The sequence below is a fragment of the Megascapheus bottae genome, chromosome 23, assembly GCF_031878675.1.
Source record: "Megascapheus bottae isolate mThoBot1 chromosome 23, mThoBot2.hap1, whole genome shotgun sequence".
NCBI classification, from domain to species: Eukaryota; Metazoa; Chordata; class Mammalia; order Rodentia; family Geomyidae; genus Megascapheus; species Megascapheus bottae.
In genome coordinates this window covers 9,734,420-9,753,777 of record NC_143531.1, presented here as the reverse complement: position 1 = coordinate 9,753,777, position 19,358 = coordinate 9,734,420, and the positions used below count along the sequence as shown (strand labels likewise).

Genomic DNA, 19,358 nt, shown 5'->3' with positions numbered 1-19,358 from the left:
ATGTCATGAGAAAGGGTATCAAGGTTTGTGAAGTTATGCACCTTCTATCTGGTGAATATAATGTAACCCTTCTATAAATCACAATAAAAATTATTAAAAAAGAAGAAAGGAATGGGCCAGAAGTTTGGCCTAGCGGTATAGTGTTTGCCTAGCATGCATGAAGACCCAGGTTTGATTCCTTGGTACCACATATATAGAAAAAGCCAAAAGTGGTGCCGTGGCTCAAGTGGTAGAGCTCTAGCCTTGAGAAAGCCCAAGGATAATGTTCAGGCCTTGAGTTTAAGCCCTGGGACTGGCACAAAAAATAATTTTAAAAAAATGAAAGGAAAACAACATAACTGGGGTGGGGTGCCAAGTTTGGAGTTCAGTCCTACCCAGCACTGAACAAAACCAACCAACCCTCTAACCAACCAACCAACACACCCGACACTCAAACAGCCAAACAGACGAGCCAGTGGACATGCAAATAAGGCAGAAGATTTTTCTATTTTATTCTATGACATTGTGATCTTTTATATATCAAGTATATTTTTTAAGGTATAGCAATCATTACATCCACAGAAAAGGGAGTTAATCATGTTTCTTTGCAAATCTAGCTTATGCGATTTATTCATTTTCCTTAGAAGGCCTTGCTTTGCAGAGACATATTCCAGGGCCTGGCTGATTGATCCCTGGGAAGATACACTTGAAGGTTAAGTAACTCAGATCTCAGCTAATCCTGTGTAATCTGCTGCTACAAAATGATGACTAGCGTTGCTGGAACACCGGTTTCTGAATGCTTAGGGCTCAGTGTTTTACCGTTAGCTCTATCTCCTCTGGAAAGAGCATGCGATTCTTGGCGTGTGTGTATGTTGTGCTTAGCTTTCTGGAAGGAGCTAGCTGTTCTTGTCCATCTCAGTGTACTTGTGATTATCATGGCAGAAATGACGGCTCAGGATCAAGGTATGCTCTTCTCCTTCCTATGTGCTCTAATTATTCCAGACTTAAAAAAAATGTGACCTAAATAATGTAATTTTACTTTGAAAGCAAGTTGCTTGTCACAAATCAGAGATGAGGAGGCTTAATTAAGATGTGCTGCAGGTAAACATGGCTGTCCACTGTTGGTTTAATTTCTTCTGCTTTAATCGGGTTGCTTCTCAAAAGTCTCACAAGGGAATGGAAATTCCCACTCATTGCACTCACATTCACGAAGCAACCCTTTCAGGAAGTCAAGCTATTTTCAATGTGTGTACCCAGCTCAGGCTGTACTTACAGAAAACCGAATGGGACAGCTGGGCAGGCTGTCTCTAGCATCTGCTATCCGTTTCTCATTTCATCTGAGAGTTATTTGTGCCAGCAGCTGGACAGTGGAAAGGGAGATCACAGGAGTGATGTCCAAGAGGCTGGCAACTGGAATTTCTCATTTTAACTTGTGGAATTTAAAAAGTGAAGACATTGAGGCATCTGTTTAGACACTACAGGGCCTCCCACTCTCAATGTTACTGTCACGTCAATCTACCTTGTAAGCATAGTGATTTGTTGATAATATACCCAAATCCTTTTAGATGTAAGTTGAATGCAAAAGCAAATTCATAATAGCCAAACCCAGTCGATCTTGATCTTGATGTTTTAAAGAGGGGTATTTAATAGCAAAGTCAGATTATCTGTGACTAAATTACTAGTAGTACACAGTGAGTTGTTAACTGTAATAAAAGAATATTTCAACTTTCAACACAAAATAGCTGTTAGGGATGAAGTATAGTTCAGTTGTAGAGCATCTGCCTAGCATATATAAGGCCCTGGGTTTCATCTTAAACCCAACCAATATATCATAATCATAATCATAATCCTCATGATAAGAACAAGAACAAAACTCATTTGTGAGGCTGGGACTGTTATTGTAGAGACTTTACTCAGCCAAGACACTTTTCTCAGCCAATTCTTGGCATCTTTTGTGAGATGTTTACTGGGAGGTTACAGATAATGAAAAGAATACCAATTAAATACTTACTTGTTCAGCGATGTGTAAGTAGTTAGTAACTAGACCAGAGTTATTTCTGGGAAAACTACCAGAAATGTTTGCTTCTCCATACGATCCCCTTTCTTCACTGATTTTATTTTATTTTTTGTTGGTTGTGGAGCTTGAACTTTGGGCCTGTATTACTTATTTATGTATTTATTTATTTACTTATTATAATAAGTATAGAATACGATGCCTAGAAAGAACCCTAGAACTGATATAGCTCAATTCCTGTCATTTCACAAGCAAGGAGATGAACGTAAACAGGGACAATCTGACACTCCCAGGGCACAAAGTTGCACTGGGTGTAAAGACTGCTGATGAAGCTGCAAGGTCTTTAGACCGCCCATGTACGATTTTTATAGAATGGCACCCTGGAAAGCTTATTTAGTGGGCAGAGATGCCCGTGTTCTTGTATATAGTAGTATTTAAGTTTGTGTTGTAATTAGAGATAAAGCATATTCCCGAAAAGTTCAGTGATTCAACAGAGGCTTCTTCGAAACTTATAGGAAGAAGATGGTCGCATAAGAACTTCAGAACTTCATGTTTCTCACCTCTGTTTACATTGTGGGTCAGCTTAAAATGCATTGACTCAAGGCGCTATGTCTTATCGGATGGACATTTTATGATTTACCAACTATGTCAGGCATGTATCATCATTTAGATGATATTTTACAAAATTGCTTATGGTTCCTTTTTAACACTTAAAGGGAATATGAGGAATATATTCTGAGTTCTTCATGGGCTAAAATGAATCTCTAATTTCTCAGATTCCTTATACTTTCAGCCCTCATGTGAGTCGGACTTGTTTTTCTATGCCTGTGTGACATATGCCAGCCAACAATCAACATGTGACTAGTTCAAGGTCATTTCAATTAATGAAGACCAGGATAAATTCAGTTTCTGGTTTCTTCTCTAGGCACAAAGCAGTGCACAGGTTCTGTTAAGTCAGAGTTGACCTTTAAATGTCTAATGTGAACTCTTTTCTCAAATGAGGTAATTCTCTTTTATTCTTATTTTTATGTTTTGCTAGTCCTGGGGCTTTAAGTTAGGGCCTGGGCACTGTCCTTGAGCTTTCTCAAGGCTAGTGCTCTACCACCCGAGCCACAGCACTACTTCTGGCTTTTTCCTATGTATGTGGTACCAAGGAACTGAACCCAGGGCTTTGTGCATGCTAGGCAAACGCTCTACATCTAGGCCACACTCTTGGCCTTTCTTTTTAATTTTTAACTTTCTACATTTATTTATTATCTTTATATATTCATACAAAGGGGTTTCAATGCAGCATGCCAGTTCATGAGTGCAATCTGTTTTGTAAAGTGGTCCTCAAAAAGAATCAACTCATGACTTTTAACAAGGGATTCTGGTTTTTCGTTTTGTTTTGTTTGTTTTACCATGGTCCATTTCTTAAGGAGATATACTTCAGAGTGAAAGTGGGCTTGAAAAGTCACTTCATCGCCTACTAACTGGGTGACCTTGAGAAGTCACCAAATATTAGTAAAACTGAAGTTATCGGCAATAGCAGCAACACCTGCTCATGAAGCATATTGCTAGGATGCTGTGGAATGGTTTGGTTTTGTTTTTACAGTTTCAAGGCTTATGGAAGTTTTTATTCATTTAAAGTAACCAACATGTTAATCAAAGTCACCCCTTAATCATTCTACCCTCCCCACTACTGTCCCAATCTTATGCATTCTCTCAGTTTACTTAGTTGCATTTCCACACGTTGACATTGCAAAGGACCACACCATTCCCTACACAAGATGTGTGTACTCACAAACTGACGTGTGGAAATGAAACCCCTTTGCATACCTACTTGCAGATTATAAATAAGTAAATATTTTCTTTTAAATAAAGTAGCCAGCTTAATGGGAAAGTGCCACCTGGCAGGCAGGAAAGTGGCTCGTCCTGTTTTCCTGGCCACTGGAGGGGGAACAAAGTTCAGAGTTCAACCAAGAGCAGCTGATTGCAGTACGGATGCATTTTTGCTTATTCGTTTCCATCATAAGGTTTGAACTTAGAGCCTTGTCCTTGCCATTGAGCCATGCCTCTGCTTAGTACAATTTCTACCTCTTAGGGCTGTTGTGGTGATTAATCAAGTCAAAGATGTGACTTGTCTCATGCAAATCTGACATGGAAAGTACTCCATAAATACTAGGTTGATAGGCCCATGAAATGACTGATATTTAACCATGTTATTGGAACACATGGTTCAACCTAGTAATCATTTCAGTGATGATAATGGTGATGAGAACAGATTAGTTATGCCACATTATTCATTTGCTCAACAGAACAGCTATTCAGGGAAAGCCACTAGGGAAGGAGAAACCAAACATGTTTCAAACAAGGATTCCTCCTCCTCCTGCTCCTCCTCTACTTCTTCTTCCTCCTCCTCCTCTTTCTTCTTCTTCTTCTTCTTCTTCTTCTTCTTCTTCTTCTTCTTCTTCTTCTTCCTCTTCCTCTTCCTCTTCCTCTTCCTCTTCCTCTTCCTCTTCCTCTTCCTCTTCCTCTTCTTCTTCTTCTTCTTCTTCTTCTTCTTCTTCTTCTTCTTCTTCTTCTTCTTCTTCTTCTTCTTCTTCTTCTTTCTCCCTTCTTCCTCCTCCTTCTTCCCCCCTCCTCCTCCATGAGTCTTGGAGAATGGGTCTCCTTGCATTGCTCTTGTGACACTAGGTCAGTGGTGTGTAATGATTTGGATATGAATGAAGTCCCTTCGAACTTCCCGGTGGACACAGCGAAGCTTCGCATCGAGAAGACGGTGGTGCGCAGGGTCCCAGCCGAGGCCTTCTATTACCTAGTGGAGCTCCGGTACCTCTGGCTGACCTACAACTCCCTGGCCAGCGTGGAACCCAGCAGCTTCTACAACCTCAGGCAGCTGCATGAGCTGCGCTTGGATGGCAATTCTCTGGCTGCCTTCCCCTGGGCTTCTCTACTGGACATGCCCCGCCTGAGGACCCTGGATTTGCACAATAACCGAATAGCCAGCGTGCCCAGTGAGGTGGTTCGGTATCTGAAGAACCTTGCCTACCTGGATTTATCAAGCAACAGGCTAACCACCCTGCCATCAGATTTCCTGGACAGCTGGTCCCACTTAGCTGCAGTACCTTCCAGAAGCACAGACCTGGAACCAAGAAGAATTATTCTTGGTAAGATCCCAAGATCTTTTCATACCTTGCTAGAATACATTGAGTTGTCTGGTCTTTTAGATTTGTTTTCTTTCTCTCCTTGTGTGTGTGTGTGTGTGTGTGTGTGTGTGTGTGTGTGTGTGTGTGTTGGGGAACTTTATAGATGCTGAAATACTCAATCACTGAAGTACCTGCTCAGCTCTGAATTTGAACCTTGAATGCAATAGTACCTTGCCAATTAACCTGTGTCTCCAATGTATGATACAATGGTTGTGTATGCGTGGGCATGTACAAATGTGGGAGGGTGGGGCCAGGGTGTGCCTTGTTCTCAGGGGAAGCTGAAAGACACAGGCCACCTACCTGCTCTACTCTTGTAAGTACCCCAACTTCCAGTCTGCCACGTTCCACACACTATGCTGTTCACCTTTAACTTTCCAGCAGGTTCTTTAGGAATGGGAACTGGGCCAACACCCACGTTGATGGATAGACAGTCATCACTTTGGAAGAATAGCTTCTAAATGTCATTGTTATGGGAAGCCATATAGAACTTTAGTTGTTCATCTTTCCTATGTTTCAGTGATAGATTTGCCAAATGAACATTCGTCTTACTATATTTTTCAGTTGCCTCATAGATCTAAAACTAGCAGTAGCTTGTAATCTTCTTGATAACAATTTTAAAGGTCATAGAATAATTTTCCCAGCTAATTATCAAGGCTGATACTGTTGTGCCAAGACTAGACTGCCTCTCAAGCACTCTATCTCTATCTCTCTCTTCCCACCTCTCCTTCCTTCCCTGTCTCTGTAGATGTGTATGTATATCTAGCCTCTATGTGACAATTTTATCTATGAAATCTTTCTTAGGTTTCCATGATTCTCATTTATCCTGATATATCCATGTAATCACATAAATCTCTCTGTAAACATGAATTTTATACATGTTTCTCCCCACCCGCCCTTTTTTTTTTGCCAGTCCTGGGGCTTTGAACTCAGGGCCTGGGTACTGTCCTTGAGCATTCTCAAGGCTAGCACTCTACTACTTGAGTCACAGCACCACTTCCGGCCTTTTTCTGTGTTTGTGGTAACAAGGAATCGAACCCAAGGCTTCGTGCATGCTAGGCAAGCACTTTATCACTAGGCTATACTCCTGGCCCCATTTCTAAAAAATATTTTTATTTTAAAATACTAAAAACAGAGGGGCTATAGTTACATAAGTCAGGCCAAAAGTACATTTTCTTTTGGGCATTGTCACCCCTTCTCTCACTCCAGTTTTTCCCTCCCATCCCAGCCACAAGTTGTGTAGCTTATTTTCAACATAGTGTACAATGAGTACCCTGCTGCTTTTGCTTATCCTCTCTCCCTCCATTTCTATACCTTTCCTTCTTTTGTTAATCAGAAAAAACATGACAAGACATCAGTTGTTTTCCTGGAGTGATAAATGTATAATTGAGAAGAAGGAATGGAAGTTGTTCTCAGGTGTCTCCATGGGTTCTGAGCTCTTTTATATGTTTGTAGGAAGCCTATGCCCGAAGTTCCTCGTTTGCTTGCCTGTTTTGATTTTGCTTTTTGAGATAGGGTCCTACTGTGTAGGTTAGACTTTTCTCCTTGTAAGAATGGGTTGTCAGGCGGCTGAGATCTGAGGATCAAGGTTCAAAGCCAGCCTGGGCACAAAAGGACCTGAGACTCTTTTTTTTTTTTTTTTGCCAGTCCTGGGTTTAAGTTCAGGGCCTGAGCATTGTCCTTGGATTTTTCTCAAGGCTAGAGCTCTACCACTTGAGCCTCAGCCCCACTTCCGGCTTTATCTAAGTATGTGGTACCAAGGAATCGAACCCGGGTCATCATGCATGCCTGGCAAGCACTCTACCACTAGGCCAAACTCCCGGCCAAGGACCTGAGACTCTTATCTCCAATTAGCCTCTAGAAAATGGTTCAAGGGTAGGGTGGTAGCCTTGAACTGAAGAGCTCAGGGATAATGCCCAGGCCCAGGGGTAAGGGGATCACCTTGAGCTGAAGACCTTAGGGACAGCGCCCAGACCTAGTTCAAGCCCTGTGACACCCCCCCCCCCCAAAAAAAGAATGGATTGTTAGTTCCTAACTTCTGGCTGCAGAAGAAGTTGTGCTTCCCAGTGACTGAAAGAACTTTTCCCAGTGGAATGACTTTACCAAGCTTTTGGAACAAGAGGGAATTCCTTTCTCCCCAATGTCACCTGCCAGATACTTGTTGAAGTATGACATACATTAAACAAGATATGTTTGAGAATTTGTTTGTGTAAGTGCTGGTATTGGGGCTTGAACTTGGGGCTCCCATTATTATTTAGTCTTTTCTGTACTTTACCACTTGAGCCATATCTCAACTTCCTGTATTTTTGTTGGTTAATTGGCGATAGCCATCGTTCAGATTTGTCTGGTTGGGCTAGCCTGAGACAAAATCCTCAGATCTCAGCTTCCTGGGTAGTTAGGATTACAGGTATGAGCCACTGGTAACCAGCTTTTAAAAGTATTTTAAAAAGATATTAAAGATGTATTTGAGAAAAAGTTCTATAATGGAACTTACAGGTCTTTCACCTTGCTATTGCTTGAATGTAAGTAAAGATATCTCATCCTTAAAAGAAATGCAAATCAAAACAACTTTGAGATTCCACCTCATTTCAATTAGAATGGCCATTATCAAGAAATCTAATATCAACAGATGTTGCCAGGAGGGATTGTTACTACACTGTTGGTGGGAATGAGAACTCGTTCAACCACTCTGAAAAGCAGTATGATAGTTCCTCAAAAGACTAAACATAGAGCTCCTCTATGACCCAGCAATCCCATCCCTTGGCATTTACCCTAGAAAACAAGAGCAGACTAAACAAGGGCAGAAACAAGGGCAGAAAGCCACTAGCACAATGCTGTTCATCGCATATCTAAGATATGGAACCAACCCAGATGACTCTCAGTGGATGAATGGATTAAGATGTGGTACTTATACACAAATGGAATTCTATGCTGCCATCAGAAAGAATGACATGGCCCCATTCGTAAGGAAATGGAAAGACTTGAAAAAAATCATATTAAGTGAAATAAGCCAGACTCAAAGGAATGTAGGCTCAGTGGCTTCCCTCATTTATAATAATTAGTACACATCTAGGACTCTCCTAGCAGAGGATCACAATAGCTCAAAAGCTATGTACGTAAGGTCATATAGGATGAGATTAAATGAAATGAACTTTAGGATATGGAAACAAGAGGTTTATCTTTGTGATTGTTGTTCTTAATGTACTATGTTATTTCTTTTCTCTTTTTTTTTTGCCCTTATGGTTAATCTCATATTGTTACTGTATCTGACTTTGTTACCTGGTATATTGTAGATATGTTTATTTGCTTATTTGAAATAGGGAAGGGAAGGGGGGAAAGCAAGATGATGGGGAGGGGTGGGAGGAGGGAGACAGGGACAAAAACATGAGAAGGGGTATCAATGTGCGAGAAGTAATGCACCCACTACCTAACGAATGTAACTGTAACCCCTTCTCTATACATACCCAGACAATTCAAAAAAAGATATCTAGTCTTTGTGAAATTGAAAATGAGTAGAAAGAAAAGTGAACTTCAGGGAAAATAGTAGACAGAAAAGTGAAATTCAGGCAAGTTTTTCTTAGTCACTTTATATGCTGTTCATTCTCAAATATTTTTTATTAGAGAACCAAAGAAATGTGTTAGGATGTGGTATAGAATCAAAACTACCTTAGTTTGAGTAAACAGATATTTGTAGAATCCCTTTTATGTACACTTAGAAGCATTATGAAGACTTTCACTGCAGATTGTTTTATTATACCTACCAATATGATCCTTATGACTAAGGCTACTAGTTACAGATTAATTAATATAAGATTCTATTTCCCTACATATGAAAAAAGATTCTTGCCAAGCAATGTTTGGGCATACAAATCATGATATATAGTAGAAATGAAATTCAAGTGCCCCATTTCTATTAATAACCCTCTTATGATTAGTTATTACTAATATGAGTGCTGATATTTAGATATTAAGAACAATTTATAGGATGTTGCTGTTTTTCACTGGTGAGTTAGATCTGGAGAACTCAGGGATTAAACATGGTTTTAAAATTTCAGTACAAGGGGAGTTACCAATCAACTTTATCTGTGTTAGTTCCAGAGGCTTTAAAACAATAACATGGAAAAAAAAGTTTGGTATAACATCAAATTTTAAAAGCATGATTAGCTATAACTACAACTATTTTATTGATTTACTTATTTAATTTGTTATGTCAGTATTGAGGCTTACATTGAGGGAATCTCATTCTTGATCTGCTTTCTTGTTCAAAGCTGATGCTCTACCACTTGACTCACACCTTCTGTCTGGCTTTTAGCTGGTTCATTGGAGATAGAGTCTTACAGATTTTTCTGCTTAGGCTGACTTTGAACTATGATCCTACAGGTCTCAGCCTCCTGATTAACAGAGGTGTGTAGCTGGTGCCTTATGTAAGTATTTTAAGATGTACAAAGAAGCAGAAGGAAAAATACACTAGCATGCTTATGATCATAGCTATTTAAGAGACTGAGACTTGAGGACCAAGATTTGAAGCCAGCCCTGGCAGGAAATCCACAGACTCTTATCTCCAATTAATTACCAGAAAACTGGAAGTGGCACTGTGGCTTAAAGTGGTAGAGCACCAGACTTGAGCAAAAGAAGCCCAGAGACAGCACCCAGGCCCTGAGTGCAAGTCCTATAATTGGCAAAAAATAAAACATTAAACTAAAATGCTCTAGCTGTTTTATTATCCTTCTTGGGTATTGGACATCTCTTCATTTTTATTATTGGAAAATGTTACTTTATACTGACAAGGAGGATAAACAGCTGCCTTATCCATAGATTCCATAAAAAGCATCTTAGTGTTTTACAAGAAAGCCTTTAAATTAACTCTGACACTCACCTTTTGATCAGTAATTCAGCTCAATTTCCATGGCTTCTTGCTCAAGAAGCGGTGTTTCCACAGGCCTCTTTGTAATGCCTGCCACTGTTTATCTTGGAGGAAAGACTGCAAAGAAGAGAACATGAAATGCTTTCATAATTTTTTAAGTTTGCTCAGTTGTACGCATGGGCCATGGAATTCACAATGGAAATTATCTGAATGTCACTGGCAGCCTAAGCATTTCAACAGAATTTCTAAGATGGCATTAATTCATTTCAGCAAACATTTTCCCCGCATCTGTCAATATGCGTTGCCCTTTGCTAGACCTCTGGAGAAAAATCCACCTAGTAAAGGATTCTATCTGCCTATCCGCTCTCTGGAGGATCTCATAAGTGTGCCTCAGAGGCAGACCTGGAAATATCATCACATGGGTAGCATTTTCTTCATGTGTGTGTGTGTGTGTGTGTGTGTGTGTGTGTGTATGTGTGTGTGTGTGTGTGTGTGTGTGTGCGCGCGTGTGTGTCCTGGGGTTTGAACTCAGGCCTGGGCACCATCTCTGAGTTTCTTTTGCTCAACACTAGCACTTCAGCCACAGCTCTACTTCCAGCATTTTTTGTGATTAATTAGAGATAAAGGTCTCATGAATGTTTCTGCCTGGGCTGGCTTCAAATCATGATCCCAGCCAATATTCCACTGGAGTTGTCTAACATCACACTTCCCTCTCTGGCTCAGTCTGGTTGAACTGTATCCTCCCTATCATTTCATGGGGTCAGTCTTTTGTATTTCAGCTATTCTGGGGTGCCATATTGTGATCTGGGCACACATTTCCCTGATGACTAACGATGTTGACCATTTATAGATATTCCTTCATGAAATATTTAAGTCTTTGGTCTGATCTTTAGAGTATGTGTCTTTGTTAAAACCAGTACATGTAAGTTGTTTGTCAATGATTTGCATTGAAAATATTTTCTACAAGTCTGATTCATCTATTCAGTTTTTTTTCAGGGAGTCTTTGATAAGATTATGTTCTCTCTTGTGACATTTGGTATATTAGCTTTTTGTTCCTCTTGCAGTTAATGCTTTCTCTTTTCTTTCTTCAGTTAGCCTTACTATTCACATATTAGCTTTTCTGTTAATGACTATATCCCGTCTCAGACTAGTCCTTGAAAATAGTACAAGGAAGTCGAGGTTTACTTTGTTCCAAAGACATGTCAGGTGTTCTAGCACCATTTGATAAAGACTTTCCCCATTCAATCACTAAATGCCACTGTCTCTACAAAGCAAAATAAAGCATGTCCTTTGTCTCGAATGGCTGTGTTCTGCAGAGAAAATCTTGGTGCCTGTAGCTCATGCCTATAATCCTAGCTATTCTGGAGGCTGAGATATGAGGATCACAGTTGAAAGCCAGCCTGGGCAGAAAAGCATGTAAAACTCTTATTTTCAATTAACCCCTAGAAAACCAGAAACTGCACTGTGGCTCAAAGTTGTAGAGTGTTAGCCTTGAGCAAAAGAGCTGAGGGAGCAGTGCCCAAGCTCTCATTTCAAACCCTGCAACCACCACCAACAGAAGAATTTGTTGTTGTTGAAGGAGAGTGACAGAATGTGTGTATCTCATACTGTGTCCTTGTAGGCATCACGGTCATGTCAAATGAAATCCCTTTGTACAACTAGTTGGTGCAAACAGAAGGTAAATAGCACATGTAATCCAAGTATGCTGATGTGTAATGGATACTACATTCCTCTTTCAGAAAAGATGCAGCAAAGCTCACTGTTCCTATCCAAGAAGAATTCTGTAAAATAAATTAATTAATGCAAATTATTGTGACTGTGGTTGGTGGATTGCCTTGAGGGAATGCAATACTAGTAATAGTTTAACTTTTGTGAGCTTTTGTACCTTTGTCCCCAGAAGAAATCACCTTAGTGAATATTTTCAGTATTTGGATCTGTATTTTTTATTCTTGTTTAAAAACATTACGATAGACCTTAGGTATTTCACAACTGGCACGATAGACTTTTATTTTTTTGAGAGATTTAAAAATCTTTACTCTGGATTTACTTTGCTTCTAGGTGTAAACAGTTGGAACACATTAAAAATTATTTTCTGGTTAACAGATTTATTTTATTTTATTTTTTATTTTTTGCCAGTCCTGGGTCTTGAACTCAGGGCCTGGACCCTGTCCTTGGGCTTTCTCAAGGCTACAGCTCTACCACTTGAGCCACAGCACCATTTCTGACTTTTTTCTATATATGTGGTACCAAGGAATGGAACCCTGGTCTTGGTGCATGGTAGGCAAGCACTCTACCACTATGCTAAACTCTTGGCCCAGATATTTTTTTAATAATAGTTTAAGAGATGAAGGAAACACGTGTGCCACTTGTGACTTGTAAGTGTCTTTAGGTGATGAAGAATTAAGGTAGAGAGGAGTATTAGATTAGAAAGCTAGGAGTCTGGGATAAGTCAGGACTGTGATTTACAGAGATAGAATGGTAATCTCTAATTGTTTTCTTATCTGAATATAGATATATTCTTCTGTCTCTTCTGGAGTGAAGTCAGAAAAATACCAATGTCCTGAGGTGACATAAATACAGCAAAATGCTGGCTGCTCAACAATGTGATTTGGGGTTGATTCTAAAAACTTCCTAACTCTTGCTTTTCTCATCTTCATATTGGTTAATTTTTGTATAGTAGTTCTGTTTTAAATCTCTTTAGCAATCTCCATACTGCTTTCCATAATGGCTACCCCAATCTATATCAGTGCACAAGAGTTTTTCCTCATCTCTGAAATAAGGATAATGATGATACTTTATGCGAAGGTAGCCTTTTGTAGTGTGAGACAAGGCTCCATGGTATTTTCTAGTTCATGCATGTCTCGTGAGTATCATGGGCACTGAAGCTTCCTTTCATTCTTTACTATATTTTGTTTTTTGTGCTGCTACTAGGGCTTGAACTTGGGGCCTCTCAGGCTCAGCTTTTTCTGGTCTCTTACTACTTTACCTATAACCCTAATTTAAGCTTTTTCTAGTTACGTTTTTTCCTAGTACCAGAATTTAAACTTTAGGGTTTCCTGTTTGCTCAGCTTGCTTGCTTGGCTGGCATTCTATTATTTGCTCCATGCCACTAGTCCAGTTTTGTGCCGATTATTTTATAGACTGACAGAAAATCATGGCTAGAGAGAGCTCTGCAGTATACCCCACTTTCTCACCTTACAGATAAGAAAACAAGCTCAACAAGTCAGCAGCTTCTAGGCCCCAGAGAACTGGACCTAGATAGTTAAATGAATTTTATGAAGGTGGCATTACCTACTTAGTTTCTCATGTCCATACAACTAGCCTTCACATATTAGGTTAGCTAATATTTTCAGTAGTGAATTAACACCTAATATAGTCTAGGGATCTTGAATGTCTATTTTAGACATTATTTTAGACATTTTCCCACTTCTTGGGTCACATGACACCATTACTTATGTGTCTCTTTGTTGTCAGTAGATTGTGTAAGCTCAGTTGCTTTATCAATAGGACGAAGACATGCATTCGTGTGTAGTGAATATTCTTTTGTCTGGGTAAAATTTCTTATTTACCCAGAGTTTCATACTTGGACTATATTAACAATAGGTTTTCAGTATTACATTTAGCAAGAATGGTTATAAAGTTTGCAGGGATTTTTTTTTTCAAATCATAAATCAACCATTATTTACAAAGGGACATGGCATTCACATTTCATGCAAACCTACGAAAGAATTACTACTGCCATTGTTTTTTTTTAATTTCTTTATAGCTGTACAAAAAAGGTTGCAATTCAGCATGTTAATTTATGAGTGTGCTGTGTCTTGATCAGCGTCACTGCTCCCCATTGTTCTGTTATTCTCATCGTTAAGGAGAAAGTCAGCACAATTATCTACCTCAGTCTTTATGACCTATGACAGAAGAATTGAGGCAAGACATTCAGTGAAAGTGATTGGAACATTTATTAGAAAGGAATATGGCAGGGAAAGGAGATTTAAAAAACTATATGCTATGATGCCAGAGACGACAGCACTTTTCATTCATCTTTAGCCATCTTTGAAGTACGAAGAGCCTTAGGTTTAAAATAGAATATAGAGTGGGAAGAGGTCAGAGTCCTAGTTATGGGTCATTATTGTGGTTGTGATTCTTTTGGATTCCCCACTAGTTATTCTCACTGTGTTCACTTGAGGGAGCTATCTAGTTCCGGTGAGATGATTCCTCCAGCTCCAGCTCCAGGATGCAGCCTCCTTATCACTGGCAACGTTCCTAATGAGGAGTGGTCCCTCTTGCTGTTCCTCAGTCCCTTGTCATAAGGATGTTCTCTGTCCATCCTGTCTTTCCTGGAATACAGGCTGACTGCAAGGTGATTATGGAGAGAAGGGCTTAGAACCAATACAAACACAGAGTGGAGGCAGAGATGCCAGGCTTTTCTCCATTCTTAAGTTCATGTGTGGCAAGAAAAAACCATCTTAGTATCTGCCACAAATATACTCTCAGTAGACCAAAAGTGGCTTGTGTGTAGATTAGGGATTTGAGTACTTATTGACAGTGCCTCTTTGAAATTCCTATGCCTTGGTCCAATCTACAGGGTTAAGGTCATCTGTGAGCCAGGAAATTGAATTGTAAGATGTCCTCTGAGAGATTGGCATCTCATCCTCCATTTTGTTTTATTTGCATTTCACCATTGCATTGCTCATGGGGACTTGCTGTGCATCACCATTATATCAATCCTGCAGGCAAAGCTAAGACAAGGTATCCTGAAACGTTAGCAAATAATTTTTATAGTCTTTCCCTGGATTTTGTACTTTCTCTGAAGTCCTCTCCCTTCTTTTCCCTTTCCTTCCCTTCTCCGCCTCCTTTTCCAAGAGAATGTCCTCCAAAGTGAAGCCATCAGAATCACATTTATGGACCTTTCTTTGCCCTTCTGTTACAGGTCTACAGGACAACCCCTGGCTCTGTGACTGTCACATTTCCAAAATAATGGAGCTGTCCAAGTTTCCTGACCCCACGGTGGTGTTACTTGATCCACTGGTGATCTGTAGTGAACCCGAGCGCCTGGCAGGGATTTTATTTCAGAGAGCGGAGTTGGAGCAGTGTTTGAAGCCATCGGTGATGACCTCAGCCACCAAAATCACGTCGGCTCTGGGCAGCAATGTCCTTATTCGGTGTGATGCCACTGGCTTCCCCACCCCACAGCTCACATGGACCCGCTCTGACAACTTGCCTGTCAACCATACAGGTATTTTCTTCAGTCAACCCCTAAGACACATGCAGTCTACAAAAGCTGAAGCCTAATTTCATGTTTTTGTGCCTTTTTAAAAGCTGGTACTGGGGTTTTGAACTCAGGCCCTTCTACTCCCCCAGTTTGCGTGCTCATCTGAAGTTCTACCACTGAATCATGTCCTCTCTCTCCATCTCTCTCTGCCTCTCTCTCTGCCTGCCTCTCTCTCTCTCTCTCTCTCTCTCTAATCCTGGTTTGAGCTCAGGGCCTGAGCACTGTTCTTGGGCTTTCTCAAGGCTAGAACCTTACCACTTGAGCCACAGCACCACTTCTGGCTTTTTTTTTTTTTTGCCTATGTATGTGGTACTGAGGAATCAAACCTGGGTCTTCGTTCATGCTAGGCAGGCACTCTACCACTAGGCCAAACTCCTGGCCTGCTGGTTACTTTAGAAATAGTGTCTTATGGACTCTTTTTGTCCAGGTCTGCTTTGAACTGCAGTCCTCCAGATCTCACCACCCTAAGTAGCTAGGATTATAGGCTATAGGCTTGAGCCACAAATGTTCTTTTTTTTTTTTTTCAGTCTTCTCTTCCCTCCCACCTTCTTTCTTCTTTGTTCCTCCTTCCTCCTTCTCTTTCTTTTACCAAGGCTTGAACCCAGTTCTTCAGGCATGCTAAGGAGTGTCTCAGTTGATCCACACTCTCAGTCCTTTCGTTGTTACTGTTTTTGAGATAGGGCTGTGCTGACTACACTTAGATTTGCTTAGAACTCTCAATCTTCTTGCCTCCTCTTCCTCTTGAGTAGCTGGGATTATAGGCCGATACCACTGCATCCAGATTTTTGTGCAGTTTAACATCTCCAAATTATTAAAACATCCCCAACGTATTGTATTTTAAAGGACTTGGCTCTGTGTGTGTGTGTGTGTGTGTGTGTGTGTGTGTGTGTGTTTTCTTTTCCCTTTCCTCAGTGCTGAAGAGCAACTCAAAGCCTGTACATGCTAGGTAAACTCTTTCTCTACCCCACTCAGTGGGAGCAGCAGCCTTTTACATGCTAAGCAGGTTATCTACCACTGAATCACTGAAGTGTTTGTCCACGTCATCTAGAGGAAAGGAATTTGAAGAATAAATTATATTGGTTAATATTTTTCTATTTAGATTAGCCCCCCAATCCTCCTGATAAGAATCAGAGAAAATTCAGTAGAAAGGTGAGGATGTAGTTTAATTCTTTGTGCTGTGTTCCCTTGAATACAGCCCATTTTAAAATGTAAAGTCATGAAAAGAATTTTTAAGGGGGCTTTCATACAAATTTCTTATATTTGAATGGATATTTAAAAAACAAACCATATAAGAAGCCTTGTAATGGGGCAAAAAGTATGAGTTTTAGAACCGTTTGTTATGTAGACTTTCTAGATTTTCTTGAGACCAAGTGATGCCTTGGTCCTAGCTTCAGCTGTGACATTCTGAGGATTAAAAGGATATAATTTTAAAACTCTTAGGAATTAAATTAAAATTAAGGTTAAAATAAATAAAAGTTGATGGACTAAAAATATTAAGAACTGGTCAAAGTGGCTCATGCTTGTAATTCCAGCCCTCAGAAAGCTGAAGCAGGAGGTCTTGAACTTACGGTTACTTGCATTACATAGTGTGGCCCCATCTCAAACGAACAAAAACACACCAATGAAACCATTCAAAAAATTAAGGCTTGATGTTTGTATGGATAGCTAATGAACAGCCACAGTTTAAACTACTGAGCTAACTTTTGGGCTATTAATATAATTTTACTTCTATTATTATTATTCTCTGAAAAACTTCTAAAATTAAAACAGATGAAGTATTTTTAGATTTTTATATTTTAGAAAGCAAAAATGATACATTATTCTGCAAACAAAAGAACCTGTAACTTACTAGTTTATCTAAGTTAAATAGGAAATAAATGATTTAGAATGTGAATGATGACACCAGGCCAAAAAAAAGTCATTTTCTGTTCATGTGGATAGATTCATTTAATTACAATTAAAATCATCTTGAGAACTACCTAAGGAAAGTCTTATGATAAACAATTTATAGCTCATAACTGTGACTGGAAGGGACCCGCAGGAAGAGTGTCTTATCCTCTACTACAAACATAGACAAAAGAATTCTACAGATACTAGCTGACTTGTCTAAAATCACACATTATTAAGTAGATAAAATTTTATACCAGGTACCAGTAATCATAAATACTCAAGAGGCAGAGATCTAAGGATCCTGACTCAAAGCCAGCCCTGGCAGAAAAGTGTTGAGAGACTTATTTCCAATTTACCACCAAAAAAACTGGAAGGATATTTGGTGGCTCAAGAAGTAGAGCCCCAGCCATGAACAAAACAGTTCAGGGATAGCACCCAGGCCCTTAGTTCAAGCACCAGTACCAGCACACGACCCCCCCCCCCCACGAGTTTATTAAAACCCAAATCGGATTTCCATCTGTAAATCCCTTTAAATGTTCATTCTTTATTTGGATCCCACAGCACTGGGAAGTCCTGGAATTCTGACCTGCAAAGATTGGCAAAATGCCATTTGCCCCTTGGCTTATATGAGAGGGACACATGTGAGATGCACTTGTATCCTTCTAGGTTGGCATGACTGTTCCGCTTTTCTCTCTTTCTCTTACCAAGTATACATTTGTTTTCTTCCAGTAATTCAGGAGTCACCAGAGAAAGGAGTCAGATGGTCCATAATAAGCTTGACTGGCATTTCTCACAAGGATGCTGGAGATTATGCATGTAAGGCCAAAAATTTGGCTGGGACATCAGAAGCTATGGTGACGGTGGCAGTGGTTGGCGTTGTCACAACTACCACATCCCCAGGTGTTTCTGAAAAAAGGACTGGAGACCACTCTGAGCAGGACGCCCAGCCAGGATCTGGACCGTCCATGTCTTTACCCAAGTTACTGTCCGAATCCTGGTTTTCTTCCTCCCCTTCTTCCCTTTCTGTTTCCTTGGCTTCTCTTTTGACTTCTGCTTCATCTCCTCCCCCTGCTTCTTTTTCTTTATCTGCATTCTCCTCCATTCTTTCTTCCGCCTCGACTCCAGGAACTCATCTTAAAGCAAGCACCACCAGAGCCAGCAGACCATCACCCCAGCTGCACGCAGGCGAGAAGAGAAATGCCAAAGTGCAAATGAATGGGAGTAAGCTTCCTCCAGCCAGTGCGAGCAAGAAAGAAGAGTTGGCATTGTTGGACCAGGCCATGCCTCCTGAGACAAATGCCACCATAGAAGACCTCAGGGTGGGCAGGGTAACGGGTGAGAGCGTGACTTTGGCATGGAACAGTGTCAACACCACACAGAATGCCGCGGTGACTGTGTTGTATTCCAGGTATGGTGAGAAAGACCTGCTGCTATTGACTGCAGACTCCAGCAAGAATCAAGTCACCATAGATGGCCTGGAGCCTGGCAAGCAGTATGTGGCATGTGTCTCTCCAAAAGGAGTTCCAGCCCAGAAAGACCAATGCATCACCTTTTCCACAGCCAGAATGGATGCTGGAGATTCACAGTGGTCTTTCCTCATCGTGGTGACCAGTACAGCCTGTGTTATTCTCTTCCCATTAATTTGTTTCTTATTGTATAAAGTTTGCAAACTGCAGTGTCGATCAGAATCCCTTTGGGAAGATGATTTGGCGAAAGAGACTTATATCCAATTTGAGACCCTCTCGCCCCGGTCTCAAAGTATAGGGGAACTCTGGACGCGAAGGCACAGAGATGATTCAGAAAAGTTGCTGCTTTGTTCTAGGTTGAGTGTGGAATCACAGATGAATAAAAGCGAGGGCACAAGACCAGAGTATTATTGCTAAGACTTGGCTACACAGGTCCATAGAGTTGTGAGATGAAGGGATTGTTTGTATAACTTTGGCAAAGACGTTCATATCCTGCAGAAAAACCACAAGGGAGGTGCTTTGCAGTGTGTGTGTGTGTGTGTGTGTGTGTGTGTGTGTGTGTGTGTGTGTGTTTTAATTTGGAGACTTCTGAACTGACTTCTGAACTTCTTGATGTTTTTGATGTTTGTGGTATGGGTGGTGTTCATATGAACAAATTTTAGGATGTTTAATACATTTGTAATAGTTTTTA

At 40.4% G+C, this 19,358-nt stretch overlaps 1 protein-coding gene across 1 annotated transcript; it reads left to right on the top strand.

Moving 5' to 3' along the window:
* The first annotated feature begins 826 nt into the window (after positions 1–826).
* On the top strand, positions 827–19,159 carry Lrit3 (leucine rich repeat, Ig-like and transmembrane domains 3). The gene is made up of 4 exons (XM_090356563.1): positions 827–942; positions 4,670–5,142; positions 14,970–15,275; positions 17,931–19,159. Exons 1-4 carry the CDS (start codon positions 827–829, stop codon positions 19,082–19,084), a joined length of 2,049 nt encoding a protein of 682 aa, XP_090212689.1. The 3' UTR covers positions 19,085–19,159.
* Positions 19,160–19,358: the final 199 nt, after the last annotated feature.